Genomic DNA, 27,723 nt, shown 5'->3' on the forward strand with positions numbered 1-27,723 from the left:
TAATATTTATTAAGTATATATTTTCGTCTAGACCCGTCGCCTCACGAAACTATAAGATAATTTAAAATACGATGAAGCTAAGATATTTGAATTAATTTTGGATTTGATATTTGTCATTGGTAGAACAAAATTAAATAAGGATTATGGTGAGCTATAAAACGAGATCAAAGAAAATTGAAAAAATTTATACCTTTAATATGAAATGTTTTGTATTAAAGAGGCAAACATTCATTCTTGTTGGCTCGGACAATGCGCGCAACACTGTCTATTAGTAGTCTTCATTCAAATGTTTGATTATTCATACCACAAACAAATTAATTAAGGATATTAGGTCTCATTAACTTACCCACAGAATCATCACTACATGCAATTTACAAGATTTTTTCCAAGAAAATACCAATGCTACCAAAATTATTATGTACCATTGTCATCAGAAGAATTATTCCGTAGCCTACCAAAGATTCAAATTTGAGATCCTAAGTCGCCAATCCGAAAGGTCCGAATCCCACTTGCCGTTTTAAGTCGCCAAGATTTGGTCTTCAAAAAATTCGTTAACATCCCATGTCAAAGACTCGAAATCACATCTCATGTCGTCGATCGCAGCCATGTCTATATTTTGGTCCGGCGGGGTGATTTCGTCGTAAATCAATGGGGGAGGAGACCGGAAATCAAAATAATCCTTCAAAAAACATTGATCCAACGGTAAACATTCATCAACCAAGAAATCCTTGTTATCTAGCAAGACCGGTTCGAACAAAGTTGTTCCAATTTTTATGAACTCGGATCGAACCACGGATGTGTTAGACCGAACCGGAGTTTTGTTGTTTTTGCTATACCTTAAAACAGAGGTGGGTGAGCAGAGATTCTCACAAGACTCCTCTTTGCCTGAATCATAGCCGGAGACCGATGTCAAAACGGCCTCCGCCGCCGGAGACGTCGAAGGAGACACCCTAACCGGCGGCTTTATGAAATTTGTCTGAGCATCCGGGCCGCGTATCTGAATTGCAGCCCTGTCGTAAACTAGCGCCGCCTCCTCCGCCGTGTCGTATGTCCCGAGCCAAACCCTGGTCCTCCTCGTTGGATCACGTATTTCAGCCGCCCATTTCCCCCACGGGCGCTGCCTGACGCCACGAAACTTCTTCCCCGGCGCTCCCACCACCCTCTGCTCCGCAGCTGGCCTCTTTTTCTTCTTCGCATCCGCAAGACTCTTTTCTTCCGTAGTTCTCTTGCTGAACCTACTCCTTGTCTCCATTCTAACCTCACTCACATGCTTCCTCACTCGCCGGAAACTCTCCATCTCACATTCATCACCTGAAGAATCAGTAGCATCACAGTCAGTGACAGAAATCGTCACTAAACGCGGCGTGTTTGAGCTGAAACTCCTTCTACATGCCTTTTTACCCGGCAGGGGAGGAAGCAGCACGGTGGTGGTGGTCTTGTGGACCGAAAACTTGACGGGTTTCGAGTCTTTCGAATCCATTCATCAAAATTTTCTGAGTAGTAAATGGTAAATATTAACGAGAGGAGTGAAAATCAGAGTGAGTTACAGTATAAAACAGGATCATAGGAGAGAAAAAGTGGAGCAACTGATGGCAAATTATGGAAAATAGAAGGTGTGCCAGTGAGTGAAGGAGAAAATGTGCTTTGAGAATCCATTTAAGTAGGTGGAGACCCCATAAATCTTGGAATCAAATTTTATTTAACCAAAAAGTAGACAAATTTAAAATAATTTATTAAATATTGGATTTTCTTTATTTGTTGTCTGCGTTATTGAATTAAAAATTAAAACAAAAATGAAAATTGTGTATAATAGATATAGACATAAATGGACAGTCTTATATTGAAAATAATTCAAGATTTCAACTTCCAATCAAGGGTAAATTTTATTTAAATAAATAAATAAATATATATATTTATGCCACCATAATTATTGCAACGAAATTCCAACCGGAAGCAGATCCCTGTAACACGGGAGATCCCAAGCGACTCGCCGCATCCAACACGCACGGACTCATTGGAACGTGAATTACGAGGAAGTACAACTTCTGAACTTGGCCTTCAAGCAACAGAAACTCTTGACACCTCGTCACCCACAAAATGCGTTGAATCAAATATTCACTTAAAACAGTCCTTTTCTAAGATAAAAAAAAAAAAAAAACAATATATATATATATATAGTTTTGATATCCTGCATACCTACCGTGCACACCTTTGTGAGCACCGATGAAGTGTCACTCACCTATTGGATGCACAATTTTTCTATATTTCATCACATCCAATGGATGAGTGACACCTCATCGATGGTCACAAAGGTGTACACGGTAGGTGTGCAGGATATCAAAACTATATATATATATATATATATATATATATATATATATATATATATATATATATATATATATATATATATATATATATATATATATATATTGCAAGAATAATTCAACCTGCATCCCAAACGAACTGATTGTTTTCGCCTCAAGATACGTAGACCATCACTTGGGTCGTTTGAAAATGGATAAGGTTTTACCTTAAAGCTCGAAAGTTGGTTCGTCAGATTTTATTAAGATTGATTACTACTGTACGTATTAAAACATTATTATCAAAATATTTAAAATAATTTCTCGTAATTGATGTAAAAATTAATATATTTTCATAGATCAAATAGTGTAAAACAACATGAGTTTCAACTTTCACTTCAAATAATATTCATATGTATTTTTAAATGATTGGTGTCATTTTTCTTTCCGCAATGTCGTCATCACTTGTTTCCATGAACTTCGATGTCTCGTAACTCATCTTAAACCAAAATCTTAGAATTTCAGATAAAAGAATCGAGTTCGAAACTTAACCGCACTTCATTCTTCATCAGGTTTGTGTGCTCATTCATCTTAAAAATTTGGATGGATTTGTCCATTATATAAATGAACCATATAAAGACAATTAATATATATATACGCCAATTTATAATTTATATATTAAAAAGTGGTAATTAAATATTGTTATATATATATAGGGAAGACGAACGATCATCCTCCACTTAAAATTATGTTATCTGGCATTGCAAAGGGGGTCGTAGTACTGCGATGGGCCATGAATCATAAAGATTCATAACTAGGATCGTATCCATTGTTGTTGAATGGTAGCTCTAAAGTTGAATACAAACAAATAAAACATTATTACTTGCCACCAAGTTTCCCCATAATATAAATTTCCAAATCCGACAGCAAAAGTTACCCAGATCAAAAAGTTGCTTCTGATACACCTTTCAGGGCTTTTGTCGCAACAAAACTTTAAAAAAAATTATTCAAAACGGAAACTAAAGAGTCAACAATCACATATAATAGTAAAATATCCAAATTTTATTTCAAGAAAGATCAATTCTTCGATTTTTTTTTAAAAAAAGAGATGAGATCACAATTTACATGTTTTGTTTGTTTTCAAAGTTTGCATAAACAGGTTCATTTAGAGACATTCCAATTTTAAGAAACTGACGCAACAACTGCCAATTTCAGTAAATATTTCATGTGCATTTCAGAGTTTAGAATGCCTTCTGTCACTGGTAATGTGGCTATAAGCTACACAATCTTATGCAAACCCACGTTGGGTGGTACATCATCAATTCTCAGATTACGGACTGTCCCATAATCGGATGGATTATTATCCCATCAACATATTCGAGACACAAATTATATACAAACCATGTATGTAATAGATTCATGGTTACGATTTTTTTTTTTACCGAGGTACTCATTCCAGTGCAGATCTACCTATTATCCACACAGGATTCTCGGTAGGTGTCCCTTAATAGAACTGATGATCTTCACGTTGGCATATTTGATCCATGAAGAAATTTAAAGACAGTGGAGAACATATTCATGGTTTGATTCTTATCCATAAAGGTACTCAACCGATGCAAATATACACTCAGACCTCACAACAGTATTTGCGAACATCCCATCAATGTATTTGATAGGCAACGTACATACACTCCACTCCATATAACGATTCATAGTTGAGTTTGTTTCCTAGATCAGAAACTGTGAAGTTAACTTATTTATAAAGTTAAAAATAGTATATTATAGATGATAGAAGTTACTCAATGTTACAGATCAAACATGGTCAATAGAACGTGCCCGGTATTTTTCAACAATCATTCCACATAAACAATTCAAGACACCATTGCATCAGTTCCAGGATTTCTTCAACTATAAGAACGTAGAGCACATGCACATTTTATAATGGCCACAAATAATACTAACCCATAGCATATTTCTGAGTCCAGCTCCTTGCTGTTTGCTCGTACTTGGCTTTGTCAGTCTTATACATATGAGCAATTTCTGGCACCAGAGGGTCATCAGGATTTGGATCCGTCAAAAGGGAACATATTGAGAGCAGCACCTAGAAACCACACTAATCAATTGTCGAGGAACAGATAGGACTTTAATTTCAAGAAACAGATATAACATGTTGCAAGAGCTTAATAATGTAAGTTGATAAGCTGCACAACATTGAGCTCATAGCTTATTCCCTTGAACCCTTCACTCCTACCTTTTCGAATGTCTAATTCCATAAGAGTTGCACATGTTTTTCCTCCTCACGGTTAAGAGACTGTGTAAAGTCATTGAGCATTTTCATTTTCATTAATTTCAAGTCAATGCTCAGGGCCTCAGGCAGCAAGGAACAAAGAGACCTCCAAAAGTGATGCACATGTTTTTCCTCCTCACGGCTAAGATACTCCATGTAAAATCGTCAAGCATTTTATTTTTTTAATAATTTTTGTTCGATCCAAGCTCAGCTTTAGCTGCAAAATCTCTACATATCAGCCCTGTGAAGGTTGGTGGTGGTTAAATTTATTTTCTTAAACGTACAAGCCTGAGTCCACACTGAATGTTCTGAGTATTGGGTAATTTTTTTCTGTTAATATATTTTATCTTCTGTATATATACACATGCCAATTCTTACCAAAGGATCTCCATGAAACAAAAGAAAAAGGTCCACAAGTAACACAGCTACCATGAAAATTGAAGGTGGATCTTCAAACGCAACCGTAGGGTCCAAAAGCAGTCATCTTTGACAATCGCAGAATCCACATGTAGCCAGCTAGAAAACCAGGTGGGCCTTCATTGTAACATAGGAACTCTAAAGCAACCACCTCAAGTCCAAGAGAGGGGTTTCTCCACTTCAGAATTTTCAAAGGAAACAACCAACGGAAAGATGGGTATCCACTAGCACAGGACACACCGAGGGATGACAATGGTAAAATGCCGCGATTCCAAAGACAACATGGCAGGAAAAACTAATGCAACAATGCATCACCTACATATTACTTCATACTACTATTGTACATGAGAATACACTACTACCGTCAAGGGTGTATGAATCAAGTTCCACCTTGAGCTAGACTATAAAGGTATAATCTTGAACTCTAGTTCAAGCCGTTCGAGCTCTTAATAAAGAAGCTCGAGTTCAAAAAAATTGTTCATGAACATGTTAGCGAGCTCATATCACGAGTTTGGCTAGTAAACTTGAACTCAAGAACATGTTAACGAACTTCATACGTAAAATTAATAACAGTATTTTTATCTAATAATAATATTATAATATTAATTAATTTTAAATTCTTATAAATAATCTTTAAGATTTACATAAAGCTCAAGAGCAAATAAAATTGGAAGCTTAAGAAAACCTTAGCTTGATTGAGCTCCACACAAGATGGCTCATCAGGCTTGCGAGCCAACCCAACTCATCTTACACCCCCAAATATGACTTTAGAAGTAGAGAAGAATGGCGAGTTCTTGGAAACTACTTACTGTGCTGACGAATTGATGGGGGAGGACTTATAGAAGAGATGAATGGAAAGATTCAGTCTGAAATACATTTTAAAGCGTTTTTGTTCGTTAAGTTGAAGATTATAGATTGTGGAAAATTTGGGAACCATTGGAAAAATAAAATTATCTACAGTAAAAGTGTTCCACCTCATTCCAAAACACAAATATGACAGCTAATTCACCTTTAATCTACTCAATCAAAGCCACAGTTGGTTTTGAGATGTAAATGTGAACCTCACACAGATTAAATTACGAGAAAGCATCCAAGCGATAACAAGTCACAACCTTGGAAATTGTCAAGGCTGGGCTCCACTGCTCCTTCAAGATGTCAAGGCAAATGCTACCATTGCTGTTAATGTTTGGGTGAAAAACTTTAGTCCGGAATGCAACCTGCAAAAGTTTAATTAGAAAAGCACACTACAATTTCAACAATGTTAAAGAGCTGAAAGAATTTGATCATAATAGTCTGCAAGAACCAAATTAACACGTACATAATAATATATACATGGAAAATAGAATTTGAAGTTTTTTGGTTTTCTAATTAATTTATCGACACTTGTAGGGGAAATTGAAACTAAGTATCAAGTTTTTTCCACCAGATTCAGGCTAAAAATTGCAAGAAATCAGATGTATTTTTAAAAAAATAAGTGCTGGAATGATGTCATTCATATCCATAGGAGTCACACAAAAAAAACTTGAGTTTTTAAGAAACTTACTCGATACAAGACTGCAAATAAATGCGCTGTGAAGTTGCATTCAAAAAGAAATGAAAACAAAATCATTTCAACAGAAATCAGAATCACATGCTATCAAGGACAAACGTTGAAGTATTAATATTTTTTTACAACGATGAGCCAGTAAATAAAGAGTCAAAATTCACAAATATTATATCATGAATTCAGACCTTTGGAGGCTTGAAAGGGTAATCAGGGGGAAAATGAATAGTGACTAAAAACACTCCGCCTGCGTAGGGACTATCCTGTGGTCCCATTATTGTTGCTTGCCAGTGAAACATGTCCTCACCAACAGGTCCTGTTACAACAAAAGGTATATCACGTTTTCATTCAAAACAAGGAAAAAGGGTGAAAAAACGGGAACAATTACCAATCGAGTAGAGTTCAAGTGTCAAAAGCAAGTCCTGCAGTAGTGGTGTCATAGCAACATTTTTTTATAATAAAAAACAAAATATTGCGAGAATAACTGTGGATACTTGCAGATTATGATTTAATTTCCTTTAAAATACCAGTATACCACTATAGTCGATGTAAGTGTTTGCACCATTCAGGACAAAAAGGAGGCAGGTAAAAACTTTGCAGTTGGTTTATATGGATAAAGGGCATGCATATAGAACGCAGTCCATTAACATGTTTGAAGTTCTCCAGGTTTTTATGTGATAAAAGTTATGCAGACGTAAAACAATGCATATATACTTGCAATAGAATCTTTTACCCAATTAATTATGAGATTCAGTCTGTTGGCCAGAGAACAGAGTTACTACAAATAAGTAAATAGATTGAAGACTTTTACCTAGGGGCACATAGCAAATACGGTGCTCAACTTTTGGTTACAAAATATAATTCATAGTTTTGTATATAACAAAAGAATATTTGTGCACAAATACTATAAATTCATGACAAACATCAAATATTTTATGGCTTAGCTCCAAGGCGCAGATCGTCAATCGTAGAAAATTCATTTTCACCTCAAGGTGCGTAATTTGAGAGGCTTTATGGACCTATGATCATTGAGAGAACTACACCAACTTCAAAATTAACATAAAACTCACAAAATATATTATTCTCTCTTAAAATGCTCCACTATTCCACTAACATCAACATGTGGGCCTACAAAATTTCCTCAACCGAGATAACTTTTACCAGCAGCAATTGATTTTAACCATAAAATCACGCAGTCCCTCAAATAAAATCGTTAACCAACAAGTTCATAAGCACAAACTACTGCTTTTTTTCTTGATCGTATTCATTGACAAGCTGCAACGAGGACCAATAACACCCCGCCTTGAACTTTACAGCCAAAATCACATTCTTACTCGCTGAAACAGTCGAAACAAAAAAAAAAGTAGGCAGACTCACAAAATAATGCTAATCTGCGCACCCAAATGTACAAAATAAATTACCCTTATTCATGGCTAGGCCAACATTTTACCTGCAAACAACAGTCTAAACAACAAACCACGGCTACCCACACTAAATAAACAAACACCAATCTACACACGGACGAACGAAAATCGAACTAACCCAGATAAAAAAAAATGCCAATAAAGTCAAAAAAACACAACTAAGAAACGAGATACAGACACATCCAGACGCTTAAAAAAATACCAGCAACAAAAATGAAAAGGGTCAACGATTTACCAGCGCTGCAAGAAGTAGGAGGGTCTTTCTGCAAATCCTTGAGCTCCTTCAAGATCCGTTTCGAAGCCATCGACCCAAAAAATCGTCCGATCTAATGTAAAATTTCACCAAGAAAAAAAGACCCCGTAAATGTAAAATGTCGATGACCAAACAATTTGTTTGTTACAAATGAAATGTAAGGAGATTATATATTTTATACTTATGAATACTTACTGAGGAAAGTAGAAAATGGGAGGCGATTACGCTTTAGCTTTTCCTTGGTTTTCTCCTTTCGCTGCAGCTGCTCTGCTGTTTCTTGACGCCGACGACTTAGGGCAGACTTTTATTTACCTTTTTCAATTTTAATAATTATTTTAAGAAAGATTTAATGTTAATAATTATTTTAAGAAAGATTTAATGTTCTTGAATAAAACATAATTCAGATCTTATTCTTTATGTTTCAAGGATCCTGATAACATTAATAATAATTTTATTATTTTCATGATAAAAATTAAACTTTTAAAAAATGTTGAGCCATGCATATATCTCACGAATCTTTATCTGTGAGACTTGTCAAACATACCGATATTCACAATAAAAAATAATATTCTTAGCATAAAAGTAATATTTTTTCATTGATTACTCAAATAAAATATATATCTCACAAAATACGATTCGTAAAACCATCTCACACAAATTTTTGTCTTTCTTCTTCGATATCTACACAAATTTTACCGTGCTAACAGCTACAAAGTAAGAAACACGCTTTTATAAAATTAAAATGTGACTTCTTTACGCTCCTCTAATGCTTGGTAAAGATATATCACACCAAGCTTGTTCAATAAATATTTATGTTGACTCTTCCCCAAAGCTTTTGTAAATATGTCTGCATGCTGCTCTTCTATTCGACTTATCTCCTTAATTTTTTAATTTCATCACAATCATTATATTTGTTCACTTTCCCTCTCTACTATTTGTTTTTGCCCCCCATTTCTGGCTCCGTCCCCAATTAGTGTGTCACAAGGCTTTGCTCCTTATATACTACAGATTCTGACAGTAACTGTAATGTTATTTATTTCCTTCGATTTAGGTACATTCTTGCTTGGATCGAGCCACCTTCAATGCCAAGAAAGAATTTCAAAGTTCCCGAGTTTTTCGACGTTTTTATAAATAATACTTTTCGATAAGCAAATTTGTATATTATTATTATGAGGGAAAAAAGATGAGCATGTGTAAATTGCGTAAACGTAACTTGACGACCATCTGAGACAATTTTTTTTTCAATATTTCTCCAAAGGAAGAAATAATTTATTTGATTAATTCGATTGTTAAGATTGGAACTTGAATCTAAGTCAACCCCAAAAGCTAGCTCAAGGGGGATGATTGTCCAATCCAATATATACCACTCAAAGGTTATTTATCTAACCGATGTGGGACAATTAACACACCCCTCTCAGTGGAGTTTACAAATGACCCAATTATGGGCAGAACGGGTGGCCTAATTATAGGAAATCCAACACATAACGGTGGAACTCGGGCTCTGATACCATGTTAAGATTGGAACTTGAACCTAACTCAACCCCAAAAGCTAGCTCAAGGGGGATGATTGTCCAATCCAATATATATTACTCAAAGGTTATTTATCCAACCGATGTGGGACAATTAACATTGATTATACAAATAAAAAATTATTAATAGTTATTATAACTGTTGTTTAGTGTTTTCCTAAAGGAGATTCTTGATTGTTGTTGTATTCATGTTTAGATTTCATTTTGTATCTCATAACGAATCTCATTTTGATTGTGTAATAAACATGAATATATTTTGATTACGTTAAACAATTGTGGTAATGTTTTGGCTTTAATTGCCTTTGCACTCTTTCGTTGCAAGAAAATAAGTAAAATCTTGAAATTTTGACACAGCTCCATGCACGGCAGTGACTTGCTCGTCAAATGATGACACCATTCCCTTCTTCCTACCTTTCATTTATGAAAAGAAAAATACAAAGATAAGTCGCAAAGCTACATGAAAAAAGAAAGGGAGATGACGAATAAATCCAAGCTATAGGAATAAAGTCCGTTTGTTTTCAGAGCTCACACACAAAAACATACAAATTAGACACCATATTAATACATCTGCGGCTAAACACTCCCAAGTTAAAGTCGTTCTCCCTCCAATATACATCGAATAATCTGTAGAACCCAGCAAATCTGAACTTTAAAATGCTCTCCATCTTTGCTGAGATTAATGGTCAATAAATTAGATTTTTGAGCTATTACAGTAATACTATTGTGTTTCAATACTATGGTTAAAAAAGCAATTTTGGACTTGAAATTATGCCAGAGGATCGCAGCGACTCTCTCGGCGGTCAGATTGCGGCTACAGCGTCAGTCCTGGGGCTTTTATCAAGAAGCTCATGAAGCTTAGCTCCGGGACTACTATTTTCATACGCCTCACCGTCATCAGAATTATTGTTAACTCTAGCAAGTAGGTTCACGGTGCCATCCGGTTTTGGGCTAAAATCATCAATCTTGTGTACTGTTGCATCCTCTGTCTGCGCTAGTTGAGCATCTTTTAGTTTTTCCTGTGAATTTAAAATCAACCGATCAGCGAGGAATAGAAATGTGAAAGGAACAGAATTAAAAGAGTAAGACAATTACCATTAACGTAGCGTTTTCAATCTTCAGTTTCTCAGAGTTGTTGATTAGTTTATTGATCTCAGATTTGATAGTCATATTCTCAGAAGTCAGTGCTTGAACTTTAATTGTTAGTTCCTCGTGCTCAGCCTGGACAAATAAGATGTTAAAAAGCAAAAACTGGAAATGTGAAATAATAATTACTAATTTACCAATGTGGAAGTTGACCTGTTTTCTTAGTCTTGATCTTCTAGCAGATTCTCTGTTGGATTGTTTCCTCCTCTCCCGTTTCAGCTCTCGCTCATTCTGCAATAAAATTTAAACTTGCTAGTCATATATATCTTGACAAAAATTGAAGTACCATGTGAAGTGAAAAGAATGGAATAATGATGATAGTCCGAGATACGCTCTAAACATACCTGCGACCAGACTTCACTTGGCTTCAAAGTCTGTGGAACACTGGTTGGACTCAACTTCACATCGAAATCTGACGGCTCTTTTAGCACCAATGCAGCACTCGTTTTCTCTGATGTTTTTGCAGATATATTAGCGAGAGGAATCGCATTAACCACCTTCACAGAATCCTGACCCAATCTTTTACCCTTGCCATTTCCAGCTGCAACAGAGTCAAAGAAACTAATGCAGAACAACATACAATATGTTTTGTGATTTTATACATGTAGCACAAACTTACTGCTGTTAGGAGATCCTGTTCGACTTCTTTTCTTGCCACTCTGACCAATCTAGTAAATTACGAGTGAATTCTTATTATAGTAAAAACCTTTCAGACGACAAAAACAAGCAAAGAACAGAGAAAGGAATCCTCACCGCAGCTGTAACTCCATTACTTACGTTACTTCCATCACTGCCGCCAGTATCCTCACTGTTCATAGCAAATAATATTTGGTGTTTTAGTTTACATAAAAGCTAAGCGACACCATAAGGATAAAAGCCAAAATCAGGGCCAGATCCTATAGGGAGGCGAGGAGAGAGATCAACCCCCATGGAAAAAACACTGAAATTTTGCATATGATGTTTATAGAAATTCACATTTCGTCCCTCCAAATTCCTAGGTCCACCACTGGCCGGGTGGCGTTCTCCATGAAAAAATCTACACTACTGAATTAGAAACTCAGAAGGGGAATTCATAGTCATTGATAGTTCCTAAACCTTTGTGTGACTTCATTGTCAGCTGCATCATCAGCACTGTCGCCATTTCCATTGCCTATCGACATTGCAAGTCCATCAAATTCTTTCAACTTCTTTACAAATCCCCCATCAGAATTTCCAGGTGATTTGACTGGGGTCTCCATGCTCAAAGTAGTACCAGCCTGCAAACCATATTATATAAGCAAAAATATAGTTCTTAGATACAAATTTTATTTTGCTATCTTGTTTGGTCGTCACACATAAGTTGGATGTGCCCCTGATCTCAAGAAGCCAATACTTGTTTTTTTTATTTGAGACATCAAAAGCCAATATTTTGAGCCCAATGTATATGAAACTTACTATATGGACTCCAGGATGTGCGTAAACGCCTCCATGAGCATAAAATGCAGCATACGGAGCCCCATAAGGAGGTATCATCGACTGAAAATAAAAAGATTTAATCAACATTTCATTCTTTTCACTCTACCAGTCCTTCAAAACTAGGAGACACCTCAACACCACTATGACAGTATAAATACCTGTGGTGGTCCCCACATATAAGGTGGAGGAGCATGAGAGGCAGCAACGGAGTTATGATATGGCGGTACAGCAAGTCGAGGGCCATAATAAGCCTGACGATTAACTCCACTAGTTAACATCGGTAAATTCTCAAACATGGTCACAAGAATTTTACAATTAATGTCAATTTACGGTAAGAGCTTTTCAAGCCGATCACCTGCATTGCTGCCCAATCAGGATAGACATGAATGCTATTCTGGTCCTGCAAAAGCAAGATATTGAAAAAGTACTAAGCAATAATCACCAAATCAATACGTTCAGTTCCCAGCAATAGATATACGCACCACAGCAGGTGATGATAATGCTTCAGTCTTGCAAGGCTTCTCTTCTTCACTGTTTCCCATGGTGCGTGCCAAAAGAGACCGCGGACTAAATCAAAGTATCAAACAGCGAGGGAGGAACGCCTTTGAAAAGCCTGAATGGTAATAAATGTTTCTGCACTTTAACAATACCTTAAATTTCAAGTCCCCGAGGCCCGAACATTACAAAGTAGTGTAAATATAGTGCAAAGAGAAAGCAACTCCACACAAGATTTAACATGCCTTGATCATGAATGCCTACATCCATAAAATAATGCCCGGAAAGCTAAAATGTTGTTGATTTCTCTTAGATCTTGAATTATAATATTAAAATTAAAATTAATACGGTAATAAATCTTTACCAACTTCAAAATTAAATCAGATATATATCATAAGCTTGATAGTATCAAATCTGAAGACCAAGCAAGGGTAAGAAAATTGGTTTCTAAAGAATTGCAATTAATCAAAATAAGCCATATCTGGTCTCTGTCGTAATCGCTGAAATTTCTTAACCATTTTTCTTTACAAAAAATGAAGGAATTCAGGTGAACACTTCCAATTAAAAAAGAAAACGACTACAGAAGAAGTTTTATCATGTTGCAACTCCAGATCCGTACGGAAAAAAAAGTACAAATGATTGAATATTGATAATTAAGTGAATTAATTGGTGAAAATGCAGCCACCAAATGTAGTAAAGACGAAAAGACTCCACAGGGGCTTCCTTGTACTTTCTCATCCCCACCCAAGCCCCCCACACGCTGTACCCGAGTTGACAAATAAATGGCCATCATCTGAAAAACTGCAAAAAGATTTACCACCCTGAAATCTTCAAAACCAAACAAGATATTCAACACCCCGGAAGGCGAAGCTGAATCATTCACGTTTCTCATCAAAACTCAATAAAGATGTCTCTAACCACTTACAAAGGGCTAATTTCGAGAAAGAAAGTTAGATTTCATACATTTAAACTTCTCCTAATCCCCTAATTTAACGAAACTCGCAGTAATCAGATAGCATGACCAATAAATTAACTGATCTGCGAACAATCTTCGTCTGAAAACAAAAAACAGAACAATTCATGCACATCAAATAAAAAATATACTCGGAAGTTTACTGACCTCGATTACCAAACAGCTGGACGGCCAAATCATGGATTATGCGGCTGCTAAACCGGGCTGCACATTTTCTCTCTCTAAGTCGGAGTGTTGTGAATAAACACGTTTGGGGAGAGAAGAAGAAGAGACGCTGAAGGAAACCGGGAAAAGTGGAGCGCCAAGGCACACGACCACGTCATCCAACACGTGTCAACTTTGTATATCCTGTCCGTATACATTGATGCATTGTCGTGTGACAAATACAATTCTAATGGATTTTTAGTTCTCCCAATTCCCATCAAATATTAATACGGATGTTTGATGTAAATCCGTATTTTTAAACAGTAAATTTTGTGAGAATATCTTACACAAATTTTAACTTTTTTTAAAAAATCAGACTAGACAGTCAAAATCAATCAAATAATTCATGAACTTGTGAACCGATTAAAATACTGGTCCAATCGGTTCATATTTTTACCTTTTAAAAATATTTTTAAGAATTTAATTTTTTCCTTAGATTTCTTTTTAATATTTTTTTTTTATATTTAAAGTTTTCTTTTAGTTATAATTATAATTTTTTGGATTTTGCAATTAGTAAAAATATTATTTTAATAGGATTAGATCATATTTTAATTTTTGGTTGAAAAAATATAGATATAATTATTATTTGATTATATTGATGATATTTTAATTTTAAACTTTGATAAATATATATTTTATTATTTATATACATATTTAAGATTTTTTTTAGAATTTAAAATGTATTATTTATTATATTATATTATTTTTTAGATAATATAATATTTTTTCAAACTGATGGATTGAACTATTTTTATAAAATAAATCGGTTTAATAATCAGTTCGATTATGAAAATATTGATATAAATAACATAAAAAATAATACATATGTAAAAAAAATATTTAATATAGGTACTTATTATATGATATTTGACATATGAGTTTAACAAGTCGTATTTATTTTATCAATTACATCATATAATATATAATTATTTATTATAGAATGAATTTCATGTGAGACCGTCTGACGGATCATAATCTGTGAGACGGGTCAACCCTACTCATATTCAAAATAAAAAATAATACTATTTGCATAAAAAATAATACTTTTTCATGGGTGACCCAATAATAGATCTGTCTCACAAATATGACCTGTGAGACCGTGTCAGACAAGTTTTGGTCTTTATGAGGAGGTTTCTTGTGAGACGGTCTTACGAATCTTTATCTGTGATACGAGTCAACTTACCGATATTCACAATAAAAAATAATATTCTTAGCATAAAAAGTAATAATTTTTCATGGATAACACAAATAAAATATATGTCTTATAAAATACGACTCGTGAGACCGTCTTACACAAGTTTTTGTCTTCGTGTAAATAGTGGACTAAAATTATTAAATTCATAGTTCTTCAGTTATAACGCATTAAATTTGTAACTATATTGGTTTATAATTATAATATTATGGTTATTTCAATATAAATATAATTAACAATAAAAAAATTGTATGGACACGCAATAGGCATGTGGTAAGAATAAAAGGGAGTGGGAGTCAAAATGTGGAAAAGCATGGGTAGAAAATAGGGAGGTGGGTGGTGAGTTGGCACGAAAAGATGGTGGTGCCTGAATCATATTTATTCCAGCGTCATCGTTCGCCGTACACGTGTTCGAATCTCGGTCGATCTACGCGGGCCACCGTTGGTCAGCTATAACACCACGCATGTGACTGACGTGTTCATTTTTAGGAATAACTAATTTATTACATTACACGATTAATATAACTAGAAAATTAACTGGATTTGATGGAGCCTTTGGAATCCGGAACGAGCTCTACGGAATTTTGTCAAGCTGAGATGTAACTTGGGTTACATAAGTAATTATATAATGTGATTAATTATATGATGTTTCGAAAAAAAATTAGATGTTTCACCAGTAAATTTTGTAAGACGACTTTTTTAATTGGGTCACTTACGAAAAGTATTGATTTTTATGTCGAAAATATTATTTATTATTGTAAATATAAATAGAATTAATTTATTTCACGGATAAAAATACGTGAAACTATCTCAAAATAAAACCTACTTATGTTTAGCGTTTTAAGTGGCGTGAGGATTGAACAATCAATTACCTTCTTATGTCGTCAACTGTGAAGAGATTAGTACATCAACTTTCGTATATCGAAATATATATTCATTTTAACTACGTGTATATCGAAATTTAATACGAGGATTGTGAAATGAGCAACATTGTCCAATAATTACGACTCGACTTAAAGATTTAAAATGTCAATTTCTCACCGGTGAAACTTATGAGGTTTATAAAAGTCAGTTGTTTCACATTGATTGTATAATATATTTGAGAATTGAATATATAGACTTGAACAATTCTTCTTCCTTGAGCTAGTTTTTGAGGTAAAATTAAGTACAATTTTCAATCTTAACATGATATTAGAGATCGGGTTCTACCTTTAGGTGTTGGATTACCCGTTTAATTGGGTCATTTGTAAACTTCAGACGTGCATTCCTATGCATGAGATGGTGTATTAGTTATCCTACATCGGTTGGATAAATCCCTGTGAGTTATGTATATGGTTTTGATGAGCTAATTTTTGGGGTTGAGTTAGATTAAGTCTCAATTTTTCCAATAAAAGTAGACCAGTCATATTGGTTCAAGCCCGTCGAGTCAATCCGTTTCTTCGTACCCAAAAAAAAGGAAAAAAAAAAAAAGCAAATTGAGCTGTGATTCGAGCCACCCGTTTGAAAACGGGTTGATCTATTTGGTGAGTGGGGAGGCGCACCATTTTTTTAAAAAAATTTTCTTCAATGACTTATATACAGTAGATGAGTTTTAAAATATTTATATAGTTTAATAATTATAATTATTTATGTATATTTAATGAAATTTGAAAGTTTTATATCATTCATAATGATTTATATATAAGATTGATGATTTTGAAAATTTTATATCATTTATATAAATGTTTAAGATTTAAAAAAATAATCGGCTAGTTGAGCTGTCCAACTCAGGGCCAGTTGGGGTGTTCCTAATCTCCGAGTTGGCGGGTCAGCCTGTCCATCCTCTTTGATGCCGGGTCGAGGTGGGGCGGAGTCAGTCGGCTCGTTTGATATTTCTAAGTAAAGAAGTTCATGCGAAATTTATACATATACATATATGTCACATTAAATAAGAATAAAATACAAATTTTATTCTAACTTTTTTTATATAATTTTAAAATTTATGTGAAAAAAGCAAAGACTCTTAAATATTTGACATCGATGCCATAAATTACAATGCATAAAAACTAATTATATATTTTATTTTATGGGTAAAAAGGACTTGACAACGTCAGAATAATGTAATTATTTCGATCTTGGAAAGACTTTAATAAAAAGGGGTACGTGTCAACCACGACCAATCTATCTCTAACAAATTAATTCCCAGGTCCCCACGTGTTGACTCGGCATCTAAAGGCTTGTTTGGTGGGTGGAATTGAAGCTTATAGGAAAACTGGAGATGCACCACCTTACATTACCCGCGTGCTACAAAATCTACCTTATATATATATATATTAATGTTATATGTACAACTAGATTTGAACATCATTTCTTATCATACAATAAATTTAGTATCAAAATTTTATTTATCAAAATCTCATGATAAATTCAATACAAAATATCACGAAATAGTTGCAAAATTTCACGATTTAAAACCCATTGTGATATGTATAATTATAGGGTAAATAAATTGAAGATATATTTGAGTTTCTTCTAATTAACTTGTTTAGTAATGAAAATAAATTCAAAATCTTGAATTTCAGATGACTCAATCCCAATGTAAATTAAAATATTTTAAAATTGATTTATAAAATTGTTGATTAGGTGATATAATTATAAATAGTTTGATATATGAATACTAAAACATTTAGAATTTATTGAATTAAATTGATGGATATATGAATTTATATTATTAATATTTAAACAAAATCAAATTCTTTGAAAAAAATTATATTTCTGTAAGATTTATTTTATAAACATCAATTATAAGAATAAAGTTAAAAATCTCTGTTTTTTTCAAAATTAATTTTAGGTGTATTTTGAAGCAAAAGAAATCGTTCCTGTAAAATTAGTGTAATTAAATAATAATATATTAAAAAAGTAAAAAGAAAAGTTCATATGACTACGAGCAATCCAACGGCTAGAGATAATCCACGCCACGGTGTTGCAAAAAGGTCGAGTCTCATTTTCCAAAGGGCACTCCCGTAGCTTACGTGTCACTCCGTGAAAGGCTGCGCGATAAACAGGACCCAGATAGAGTAGATGCTACCTGTGGGGGCAGTGCCTTCACAGGATCTTAGCCATTGATTTTACATGGTGATTAAATTTGGGCCTTTGATCACTTCATGGAGTGTATGTGTATTTAAATCTGGACCTTTGATCACCTCATGGGACAGTGCCTCACAAGATAGGGTGAAATAAACCCAAGACGCACACATCGGCGTGAGCCAGCTCACGCGCACGACCTTCTAGATGAATGATGTTGTGGCCCGCGTGTCTTCCACATGGTTTAGAGCACGTGTTCCTTGTCTTTTTCCATACAAGCCCACAAAAATATTAAAAGTACAGTATTTAATTTTTTTTGGGTTTTCTTTAATTTAAGAAAAATATATCTACAAAAATCGAGACATCAAAACATATGTTAAGGGCAGGGCTGAGCCAATGAGTTCAATGAAGAATTCGAGATGGATATATATATGTGTGTGTTATGGTCCAACTCGGTTAGATTCGTCGGATTTTGATGCGAAGCGAGTTTGGGTATCGGATCCTAATTTTCTCTGGCAGTGATATATCTCGAGTTTGGCCAAACCCACTCAGAACCCGTCCCGTCCCGTCACCATCCTTAGGTAAACGTAAATTACTTCAATAAATCTATATACTTATAAAAGTGTGGATGATGGGCAAAGTTTTTTGATTGTGATTTTACTACATTGCCCAAAAACTATGCATTGTTTGTATTAATTGCATGGGCATTGGTGGAAAAAATATATAAAATTTAGGGACAAATTTGGGATAATGGATTTGTAATGTATTGATTATGTATTTAATTGAGGTATTTATTTTTTTGAACTCATTAAACACATGAGGATCATAGTGTTTTTATTTTTTTAATAGAAAATTGTAAAATAAGAAATTTTGAAAATAATATTACATAAAAATTGAATCGATATTCGATAATAAAAAATATATTAGAAAAATAATATTTTCTTCATATATAATTCTTACAAAAAATATTAAAAAGAATATATATTTAACTATTATACTTATAAAATTACAAAAAGAATAACAAAATTTTCCTTGTAAATTTTCTACTATTCTCATAAATTGTGTATTGTCAGATTAATTGTATGAAAATTACACAATCATTAAATACATAAAGATTAAAATAGTGTTTTTATTTTTTAATAAAAAATTGCAACATAAGAATCTTTGAAAATAATGTTACATAAAAATTGAATAAATATTTTATAATAAAAATACATTAGAGAAATAATATTTTCTTGATACATAATTCTTAGAAAAAATATTAAAACAATAGTTTTTTTTAATTTTAAAAAATCATTAAAAATATTAAAAGAATATATATTTAACTATTATACTTATAAAAGTGTAAAAATAATAACAAAGATTTTCATTGTAAATTTTCTACCATCCCCTTAAATTGTGTGTTGTTAGATTAATTGCATGGAAATTTTCTACATAATTTATGAGAAATCTATGCATTAAAAATGAATATATGTTTGATAATAAAAATATATTTTTTTTATCTATAAACCTACGTAAGTGTAGATAATTGACAATTTTTTCAATTGTCAAAAGATAAAAATGACATCCTCATCAATACAAATCCAAAAATTCAATAAAGATATATTTGTAAATTTCTAATTGTTGTAAGTGTAAAAAAAAATATCAATTTTTTTTATTTATTCCACCTAATATATAATTAATTAGTAGCCTAATTATTCCACATCATATATAATTAATAGTCTAACAATTGCTAAAGAATTATCACTACAATATACATTGATTGTAATAATTTATATCACTTCAAGAATAAAATGTAATTCCTAAATTAACTTTCTCAAATAATTCATCTTTATACTAAGTTTAAATATTTTATCCTTTTAATTTTCTTTCTACATGTTATTTTATTATTGTAATGCAATTTTGTAATTATATTTTAGTGTAGTTTCTAATTAAGTAATAAATTATAGTATCACATGAAGATATAAGAAAAAAATAATTATATATGCAATAGTACAATTACATGATAAGTATATAATAATATAATAATATGAAATTTAATACTAATATATTTTATTATTTTTTAACTAAGAATTGAAAGTAAAGAATTTAATAAATTATTTATTAGAATTTATATCAATAATTATGAATTTTAATATACTAATAATATCATAAAATACGAATCTGATAGTAAAATTAAAATAGTTAGTTATAATAAGAAGTTTAAATATTTTAGTCGCATTTATAAATATATATATTTATATATATATATATAAGACAAAGTCTTTTATTGGAATTCTTTTTACAGAGGAAGGAGTGACGTGTGAGTGTTTTACATCCATAAAATTCCCGTGTCTTTACTATTCACAAGTTTTTACATTTCAAACTAGGCAAAAACTTGTATGAAACGGTCTCACGGGTCGTATTTGTGAGACGGATCCCTTATTTGGATCATCCATGAAAAAGTATTACTTTTTATGCTAAGAATATTACTTTTTATTTGAATATGGGTAGCGTTGACCCGTCTCACGAATTAAGATCCGTGAGACGGTCTCACATGAGACTAACTTTTCAAACTATATCTTGTTGTTTAGATTGTCAACTGGTTGAAAATATCATTAGAAATATTGAACCGTCTTTCACACTTTTCACGTGGTTAGTATTTATAACCGTTTGAGAAAATATTTCAACCGTGTAAAAATGATTGAAAACAAATTTTAAAAGCAAATTTTGAGTATTATAGGTTATATTTTATTATCAATTATTATTATTTCATTAATTTTGATAATATTTTGACGAGTTAGTCATAAATATTTTAAATTGACAATTATTTGTCCTTAGTGTGCTTCACTTATATAAATTATGATTTATGCATTTATAAAATCCATAATCTGGTTGATTTTTAGGTTATTATACCTTATACGTGGTTCTTTAGGTTAATATACCTTATATGTGGTTCTTAGATATATATATTTTCAAAATTTGTTTCAGTTCAATTCATTCTATATATTATGCTAATTATAATTTATTATATAACATAAAATTAATGACTTGAATTTCAATTTGAGAAACAATTTTGAAAGTAAAGTATATAAGTTCTTAATTAATTTATTCGTCTAATATGACAAAAGACTAAATCAATATAAATAAAAAAAAATGAATCAAATTATTTTTAAAAAAAATCAAATTTTAATTTTTATTAAATAATTAATATTTACGTGCATCGCACGTGCTTCTTGCTAGTTTATAGAAATATATGATAAATTTTTTGTTATGGAAGTGAACGTATGCAGTTATTTTCGGGATGATCAAAATTGTGACATCAGTCCAAGAAGTAGATGTGGTTTGGTATTGGGCCGCAGCCCAATCTAGTGCTCTTTAAAATCACATATGAGGCTTTACATTATCTTTGGGCCCTTGATTTTCAGTGTACGAATCTTATGCTGTATTTCAAGCGGTAATTTTGATAGTTAATTTTAGATTTTCATGGCATAATTTATATAGTTTTTGTTAAATAACAATTACATTTTACTGATTCTTTTGAAATACAAAATTCACAATTTTTCTTTGATGATGTGACATTTATATATTGAATGTGATAAAACATAGAAAAATTACATATTTAGTAAATGAATATCATATTATCAGTGTCCATGTAAAAATATATACGAGATATAAATATCGTATCAAAATTATATATTTATATTTTATATGTATATTTGGTTTAACTTTGAGCGGCATGTGTACCATTCTACAATCTTCTCTAGATTTCCTCCTCGAAGAAATGACGACGTTCTGTACAAAAATTCGTTACACGTCTGGCGACAGAACTATAATAATATTTAAAATATTAATAAAATCCACAAATAAGGAAATGAAATTCTTCCACGCGTCAGGATGAGATCATCGCAAGATCTTTTCAAAAAGTGTCTTTTACACGAAGAGGCTTCATCCCCAGAATCCGGATTTGTTTTGTGAGAAGCATTTCAAGAATCCAGTCGTCATTTCGGTTTATCTTTCTGTAAAAAATGGCAGCGGCAGCTTCGAATCCTATTGCGACGGCCACCGTCCTGATGCACCGACTCCCGGCCACCAACCGGACGGCCGTCTTCTCTCCCTTGCCTATCCGTCCATCCTTGTGCTCCACTACATTCAAGCAACTCAAAGGTACAAACTTTTACTCTTTTTTTTTTCTTATTTTGCAATCGATTTTTTTGGCATTGAACTTTTAATGGATTTGGACGTGTTATTTCTTGGAGTGATTTTAGGGTTCTTGTGTTGGTGTAAACAAATCTATGTGATTAATGGGCTATAGAATTTACTGAGTTTGAGTTTGACTTTTGTTCTGTGCTGCCAATTATGGTTTCTTGACGCCGTTATTTTTTATTTTACTGGGAAAAACTTACAGTTTTCAACAGTGCTAAGTCACCCTGTCACTGGTGTTCTTCTTGGGATATATGCGGCTCTTGAAGTCATGGTTCCATTCGAAGCTATTATCTAAGGAGTTCAAATTTTATCAAGAGTTTCGGTTATTCTGACATTTTTAATGCCTTGTGAACTAAAATAGTTAGCATGAACCAAGGAATGCAGCACTGCATTAAATTTCTGGCTCACAAGAAGAACAGGATTGCTTGGTGATAGATTCTTTCTTTAGTAATCTTGAACGATTATAAAGGGAAATTATGGACTGAAAAGTATATGCGTGGCATAATTGTTGACGTAATATATTCATTGACCCATCGAGTTTCAAGTAGAAATAGGCAATTTGATTAATATATTTCTATTGTTTAAAATCTTGCACACCTCCACTTACAGGAATTAGACAGTCCTGTTGATTCTCTACTAATATGTTTGAGCTAATATCGGTTGTGTTACTCGGAACAGAGAAGGGGAGGTCTTCTCAGCAGATGGTGAAGGCAACTTCATCAGAGGAGAGTTCACTAGATGCCAATGAATTGTTCACAGACCTTAAGGAGAAGGTAAGTAATGCTTAAATCAGGGTAAAAACTTGCTTCATGTAATTTGTAGTCTCGTATCTCGTTCTTGGGGAACTCCGAACTCTTGTCTCTCCTACGTACTTTACAGTGGGATGGCCTCGAAAACAAGTCTACAGTACTACTTTATGGAGGTGGTGCAATTTTAGGTGTTTGGTTAGCCTCTATCGTTGTGAGTGCTGTCAACTCGGTACCTTTGGTAAGTTTTTCTCGTCATCAAACTTGTAACGCACACGTCTTGTAAAATTCTAGTGTTTTGTGCTTATGCTATTCTTGACAGAACAAAATATTATTTTCATTATTTTCAGCTTCCAAAGATCATGGAGTTGGTAGGTCTTGGATATACTGGATGGTTTGTGTATCGTTACCTTCTTTTCAAGGTACCCTTTCAAGAATGTTCGCCACTAACATTGGTTCCAACAGCCCTACAGTTTAAGATCATTAACAGTAGAAACAATTAATCTGCCTTCTTGTGCTGTAATTCTTAAAGAAACTCCTTTCACTTGTTAATCGATCTTATAAAAGTTAGAAGTTGGATCTGTTTAACCATTTTATGTTCTTGCAGTCAAGTAGAAAAGAACTTGCAACAGACGTTGAAGAGTTAAAGAAGAAGATTTCTGGAGCCGAATGAATGAATCTATCAATGTAATCGGATGCTCAAGGCCTCGGAAACAATTTGATCTATACACTCAGTGTTTTTGTACCCGATACTTCTTTTGTTGTGCTATAATGGAAATATATCGATAATAAATTTTTAGTGAAAAAATAGATAAATTATATTTATGTATGTTTGTGGTCGTCAATGAACTGAATTGAGCCATATCACCAAAGTTTTAAGGCTCGAATAAATGTACTTGAGCTCGAGTTTGATTCAAGCTCGAAAATTGTAATATTTTATGCTCAAGTTCGGTTTGATTCGACGCTCTAGTCGAGTTTGGTTTCAGCTCGGGACATGCAAATGTATTTGTGAGTTATTTGAAAATAAAGATACTATGATTTAACATATAATTGTGTTCTTTTAATAAAATGTTAAAGCTCGCGAGTGGTTTGTGAATTTTCGAATAATATAACCAGTATGTTTTGATTTGATAATTTTAAATACGGATAAAATATTTTTCGAGTTGGTTTATTGATCACGAACATGTTTGATTCGTTTAAAAGTCATCCTTGAAAGAAAAGAGGGTAAAAAAGAAAGGAACCCGATAGGAAAAAAATTTGATATTGGAAATTGGAATGATAGTTTACGAATTATGATATAATAATAAAAATTGGTGTCATTTGGCTCCTTTAAATAAAAATGTCTTAAAATTTAATTTGGATAACCATACATGATGGTGGCTCTAAAATAATCGTTTAACATGTCATTGAATCAATAGCCACTTCATTTTTGAGACGGTATCCTATTTATGATCTTATATCTAGGCTTGTGAGATAAACATAATTAATAAAAAAGTGGCGTAAATTATTTAAAAAATAAGGGCAGAAAGTATATATTAAGAATAAATAAAAAATAATATATTATTCACAAATAATATTCATTTTAGAATTGATCAATCCGTTGGGCTAATGTTAAGCTCGGCGAGTGGACTCTTAACAGGCTAAAGAGAACCCGAAGCAGTAGGGACACGATATTCCAGTTGTGGATTGATCAGCATTGGCTTGGATGATGCTGCTAAGATACCAAAGCATGAGATGAATGTTGAAGATGGGAATTTTAGGATGCCTCTCCTACCAAAATATGAGATTTATTTGTTTCCTGAGTATCACGGACAATATGCACGCACATCAAGTGCACTTACCGCATATCAAATATGGATTTGAATTTCTCGAACTTTGCAAGATAAAGAGAAGGAATATGTGTAATATACCAGAAATGCGTGGAGTAAGTAGCACCTTGTGCACATATATTACACAAGAACTCAAGGAAGAAGAATTTAGATTCGACAAATTCAAAATGCCAGTAAAATGAGTTGCAAAACAAGAATGTTACCACAGAGAAGGTATCTCCTCATTATTGCATCTTGCATATATCGTCATACATAAACACCCACACTTGAAAAACCTTCATCATATCTATCACACACATATAAATCCCCACAATTTGTATTCATAGAGACGCTTAACAAAGAAAAGAGGTAACATACTGACAATTCAAATCAAGGTCCCAACACTCACAAGCACCTTATAGTTTGTCAATGTCCTCATCCTCGAATTCAATATAATCATCACCAGGGCCGTCATCTTCCTCATCGAGCCCACCAGCAATACCTTCGTTAAGCCTTGTGTTTTCGGGCAACTCACCATAAGCCTTCAATAATCTCGCTTCGTCCGGCATGTACTTCAGAATTACATCTGCCTTGTCATCCTATCAACACCCATGAAGGGGCCAATATCAAACCATTCGAAACATAGATAACTCATACATAAAATGAAACTTATACGTAATTTATATGAGCTTTCAAAGAGAAGTTGCTACAAATTTCAATCTGTTTAAAAAGTTAAGAGTAAGCTGAAATCTTTTACATGGGAAACATAAAATTTACTTTTTTAGATTAAGTTTTCTTAAATCCCGATTCACGCAATCCAGCTAAAATCCTGAAAACTCGAATAACAAGCATAAAAGAACAGGGCACCCACATCCCCAACCAAGAGATAAACGAGCTAACTGCGCGAATTACAATGAGGAACCATCGATATTAAGACCAAAAATAAATTTTTGAAAGAAATATAAAAGATAGAATGATACCTGATAATCACGAAGCCCGACCAGAATAATATCACCGGCAGCGATCCAGACCTTTTTGTGCATCTTTCCACGGATATGGCAAAGGCGCTTAACGCCGTCTATGCAGGTGGCTTCGCATCTGCCGTTCCCGAGCATCCGCTGCACCTGGGCATACTCTTGCCCATCCTCCTTGAATACCAGCTCTCGCTTCTCATCGTCTGCTTCGTTCTTTCCCCTCTTACGATTCTTACCTCCCTTACCCTTGTTCTTCGGCATGGCGGCGCAGAAAGAGAAACCCTAGATCCGACGGCTCTTCTTTTTCCTCTGAATTATTATTTTCCCCAATTTCCCTATTCTTTGTTTCCTTGCCTCTCGAGGAGACTGGAGAGTGGACTTTCCTTTCTTTCCTTCTTTCGGATTTGGGCTTCTTACATTCCCGGTTGGTCCAAGTGATCGAAATGAACTGGGCGAGCTTTGGTCCAAGATCAGATGGGCCGGTTCACCTCATATAAACCCATCAAATTCGAAATCGGATTTACAACATTGGTTTTTCAGTTTAAAAATGTTTCGACGATCAATTTTGATTTTTCTTTTCAAAATCTCAATCTTTTAAATATCAAAATATCTCTATGACAAAGATATTTGCACAAATAATAATAATTTCATTAAAAAGATCATTTTTACCCCCCAAAAAGAACAATATAATTTAAAAGCAAACATATGTTAGAAAATATTTGTGAAAGCATTTTGATTAACTATTGACATTCAACAAAGTTACGTGGAAAGAAAATATTTTGGAACAACAAAATAGTAAAATATAAATGGCAAAAACTCATGTGAGACGACGGTCTCACGAGTTATATTTTGTGAGGCGAGTCTTTTATTGGGTCATCCATGAAAAAATATTATTTTTTATACTAAGAATATTACTTTTTATTATGAATATCGGTGGAGTTGACCCATATCACGGATAAAGATTCGTAAGAACGTCTCACAAGAAACCTACTCAATATAAATGTTGTTTTTTAGTTTATTTTAATTAATTTTCAAATGTTTTGAATTTTTAAAATCTGCATAGTGGTTGTTCACTCATATAATCTAAATATTTAATTTATTCTTCAAAATTGATTAATACGATAATATTCACAATAAAAAGTAATACTCTTAGCATAAAAAGTAATACTCTTTCATGGATGACCCAAATAAGATATCTGTCTTGCAAAATACGAACCGTGAGATCGTCTCACACAAATTTTTGCTATTATATAATAGATACTGACATTGGTTGAAAGTAACAAAACGAATTAAATCAAATATACATAAGAAAAATAAAATTATAGACTACTGTTTACTCTAGAAAAATGTTAAATCAGAAAATGCTTTGTTATACTTTAGGGTGGATAATAAAGACTCTTCTGGATTTTTTATTATAAAATTTCACTTAATAAAATGTTTACAATCTTAAAAAATAGCATAAATAATTACTTATATATACTTTGACCATTTTTTAGCTGCTCCACAGAACAATGTAGATTGTAGTTGAATTCTTGAACGTAAAAAACTGATTTAAATTTGTTAAAAAAAGAAGAAAATGATATAAATTGGAAAGAAAAAGGGAATAACAGAAACTTCTTCGCGATTTCAATCCTTCTCCTGCCGTATATATAAACGATCCATATAAACATGCATGCGTAGCATTCGTTCTTGAAAACCGTACAGATATCATATATAAAAGTCGTTTACC

General features: G+C 33.1%; 5 protein-coding genes across 10 annotated transcripts; 1 reads left to right on the forward strand and 4 right to left on the reverse strand.

The window, feature by feature from the left end:
• Positions 1 to 314: 314 nt before the first annotated feature.
• Positions 315 to 2,129, reverse strand: LOC140812239 (ethylene-responsive transcription factor CRF1-like). The gene is made up of 2 exons (XM_073170465.1): positions 1,949 to 2,129; positions 315 to 1,493 (listed from the first exon to the last, which is right to left on the reverse strand). The coding sequence occupies exon 2, from the start codon at positions 1,478 to 1,480 to the stop codon at positions 518 to 520; it is 963 nt and encodes a 320-aa protein (XP_073026566.1). The 5' UTR covers positions 1,481 to 1,493; positions 1,949 to 2,129; the 3' UTR covers positions 315 to 517.
• A 1,907-nt stretch (positions 2,130 to 4,036) lies between these two features.
• Positions 4,037 to 8,501, reverse strand: LOC140811477 (ubiquitin-conjugating enzyme E2 28-like). Its single transcript, XM_073169377.1, has 5 exons — positions 8,453 to 8,501; positions 8,210 to 8,300; positions 6,739 to 6,866; positions 6,120 to 6,224; positions 4,037 to 4,404 (listed from the first exon to the last, which is right to left on the reverse strand). The coding sequence occupies exons 2-5, from the start codon at positions 8,277 to 8,279 to the stop codon at positions 4,261 to 4,263; spliced, it is 447 nt and encodes a 148-aa protein (XP_073025478.1). The 5' UTR covers positions 8,280 to 8,300; positions 8,453 to 8,501; the 3' UTR covers positions 4,037 to 4,260.
• Positions 8,502 to 10,218: 1,717 nt separating this feature from the next.
• On the reverse strand, positions 10,219 to 14,172 carry LOC140812515 (common plant regulatory factor 1). Of its 6 annotated transcripts, XM_073170798.1 has the most exons (13): positions 13,970 to 14,167; positions 13,813 to 13,904; positions 12,837 to 12,967; positions 12,710 to 12,754; positions 12,513 to 12,605; positions 12,334 to 12,414; positions 11,995 to 12,155; positions 11,653 to 11,707; positions 11,519 to 11,567; positions 11,244 to 11,440; positions 11,053 to 11,130; positions 10,849 to 10,974; positions 10,219 to 10,772 (listed from the first exon to the last, which is right to left on the reverse strand). In XM_073170798.1, exons 3-13 carry the CDS (start codon positions 12,894 to 12,896, stop codon positions 10,557 to 10,559), a joined length of 1,161 nt encoding a protein of 386 aa, XP_073026899.1. In that variant the 5' UTR covers positions 12,897 to 12,967; positions 13,813 to 13,904; positions 13,970 to 14,167; the 3' UTR covers positions 10,219 to 10,556. The 6 variants fall into 6 exon arrangements, with proteins under 6 accessions (XP_073026899.1, XP_073026901.1, XP_073026896.1 ...); XM_073170800.1 differs by lacking the exon at positions 13,813 to 13,904 and having other exon boundaries at positions 12,334 to 12,456; positions 12,491 to 12,605; positions 13,970 to 14,172; XM_073170795.1 differs by lacking the exon at positions 13,813 to 13,904.
• Positions 14,173 to 22,144: 7,972 nt separating this feature from the next.
• Positions 22,145 to 24,146, forward strand: LOC140811906 (protein CURVATURE THYLAKOID 1A, chloroplastic-like). The gene is made up of 5 exons (XM_073170029.1): positions 22,145 to 22,427; positions 23,145 to 23,239; positions 23,346 to 23,453; positions 23,563 to 23,634; positions 23,820 to 24,146. Exons 1-5 carry the CDS (start codon positions 22,289 to 22,291, stop codon positions 23,883 to 23,885), a joined length of 480 nt encoding a protein of 159 aa, XP_073026130.1. The 5' UTR covers positions 22,145 to 22,288; the 3' UTR covers positions 23,886 to 24,146.
• A 1,094-nt stretch (positions 24,147 to 25,240) lies between these two features.
• On the reverse strand, positions 25,241 to 26,367 carry LOC140812886 (eukaryotic translation initiation factor 1A-like). Its single transcript, XM_073171263.1, has 2 exons — positions 26,001 to 26,367; positions 25,241 to 25,619 (listed from the first exon to the last, which is right to left on the reverse strand). Exons 1-2 carry the CDS (start codon positions 26,253 to 26,255, stop codon positions 25,437 to 25,439), a joined length of 438 nt encoding a protein of 145 aa, XP_073027364.1. The 5' UTR covers positions 26,256 to 26,367; the 3' UTR covers positions 25,241 to 25,436.
• Positions 26,368 to 27,723: the final 1,356 nt, after the last annotated feature.

This window comes from Primulina eburnea, chromosome 14, assembly GCF_022965805.1.
Source record: "Primulina eburnea isolate SZY01 chromosome 14, ASM2296580v1, whole genome shotgun sequence".
Lineage (NCBI taxonomy): Eukaryota > Viridiplantae > Streptophyta > Magnoliopsida > Lamiales > Gesneriaceae > Primulina > Primulina eburnea.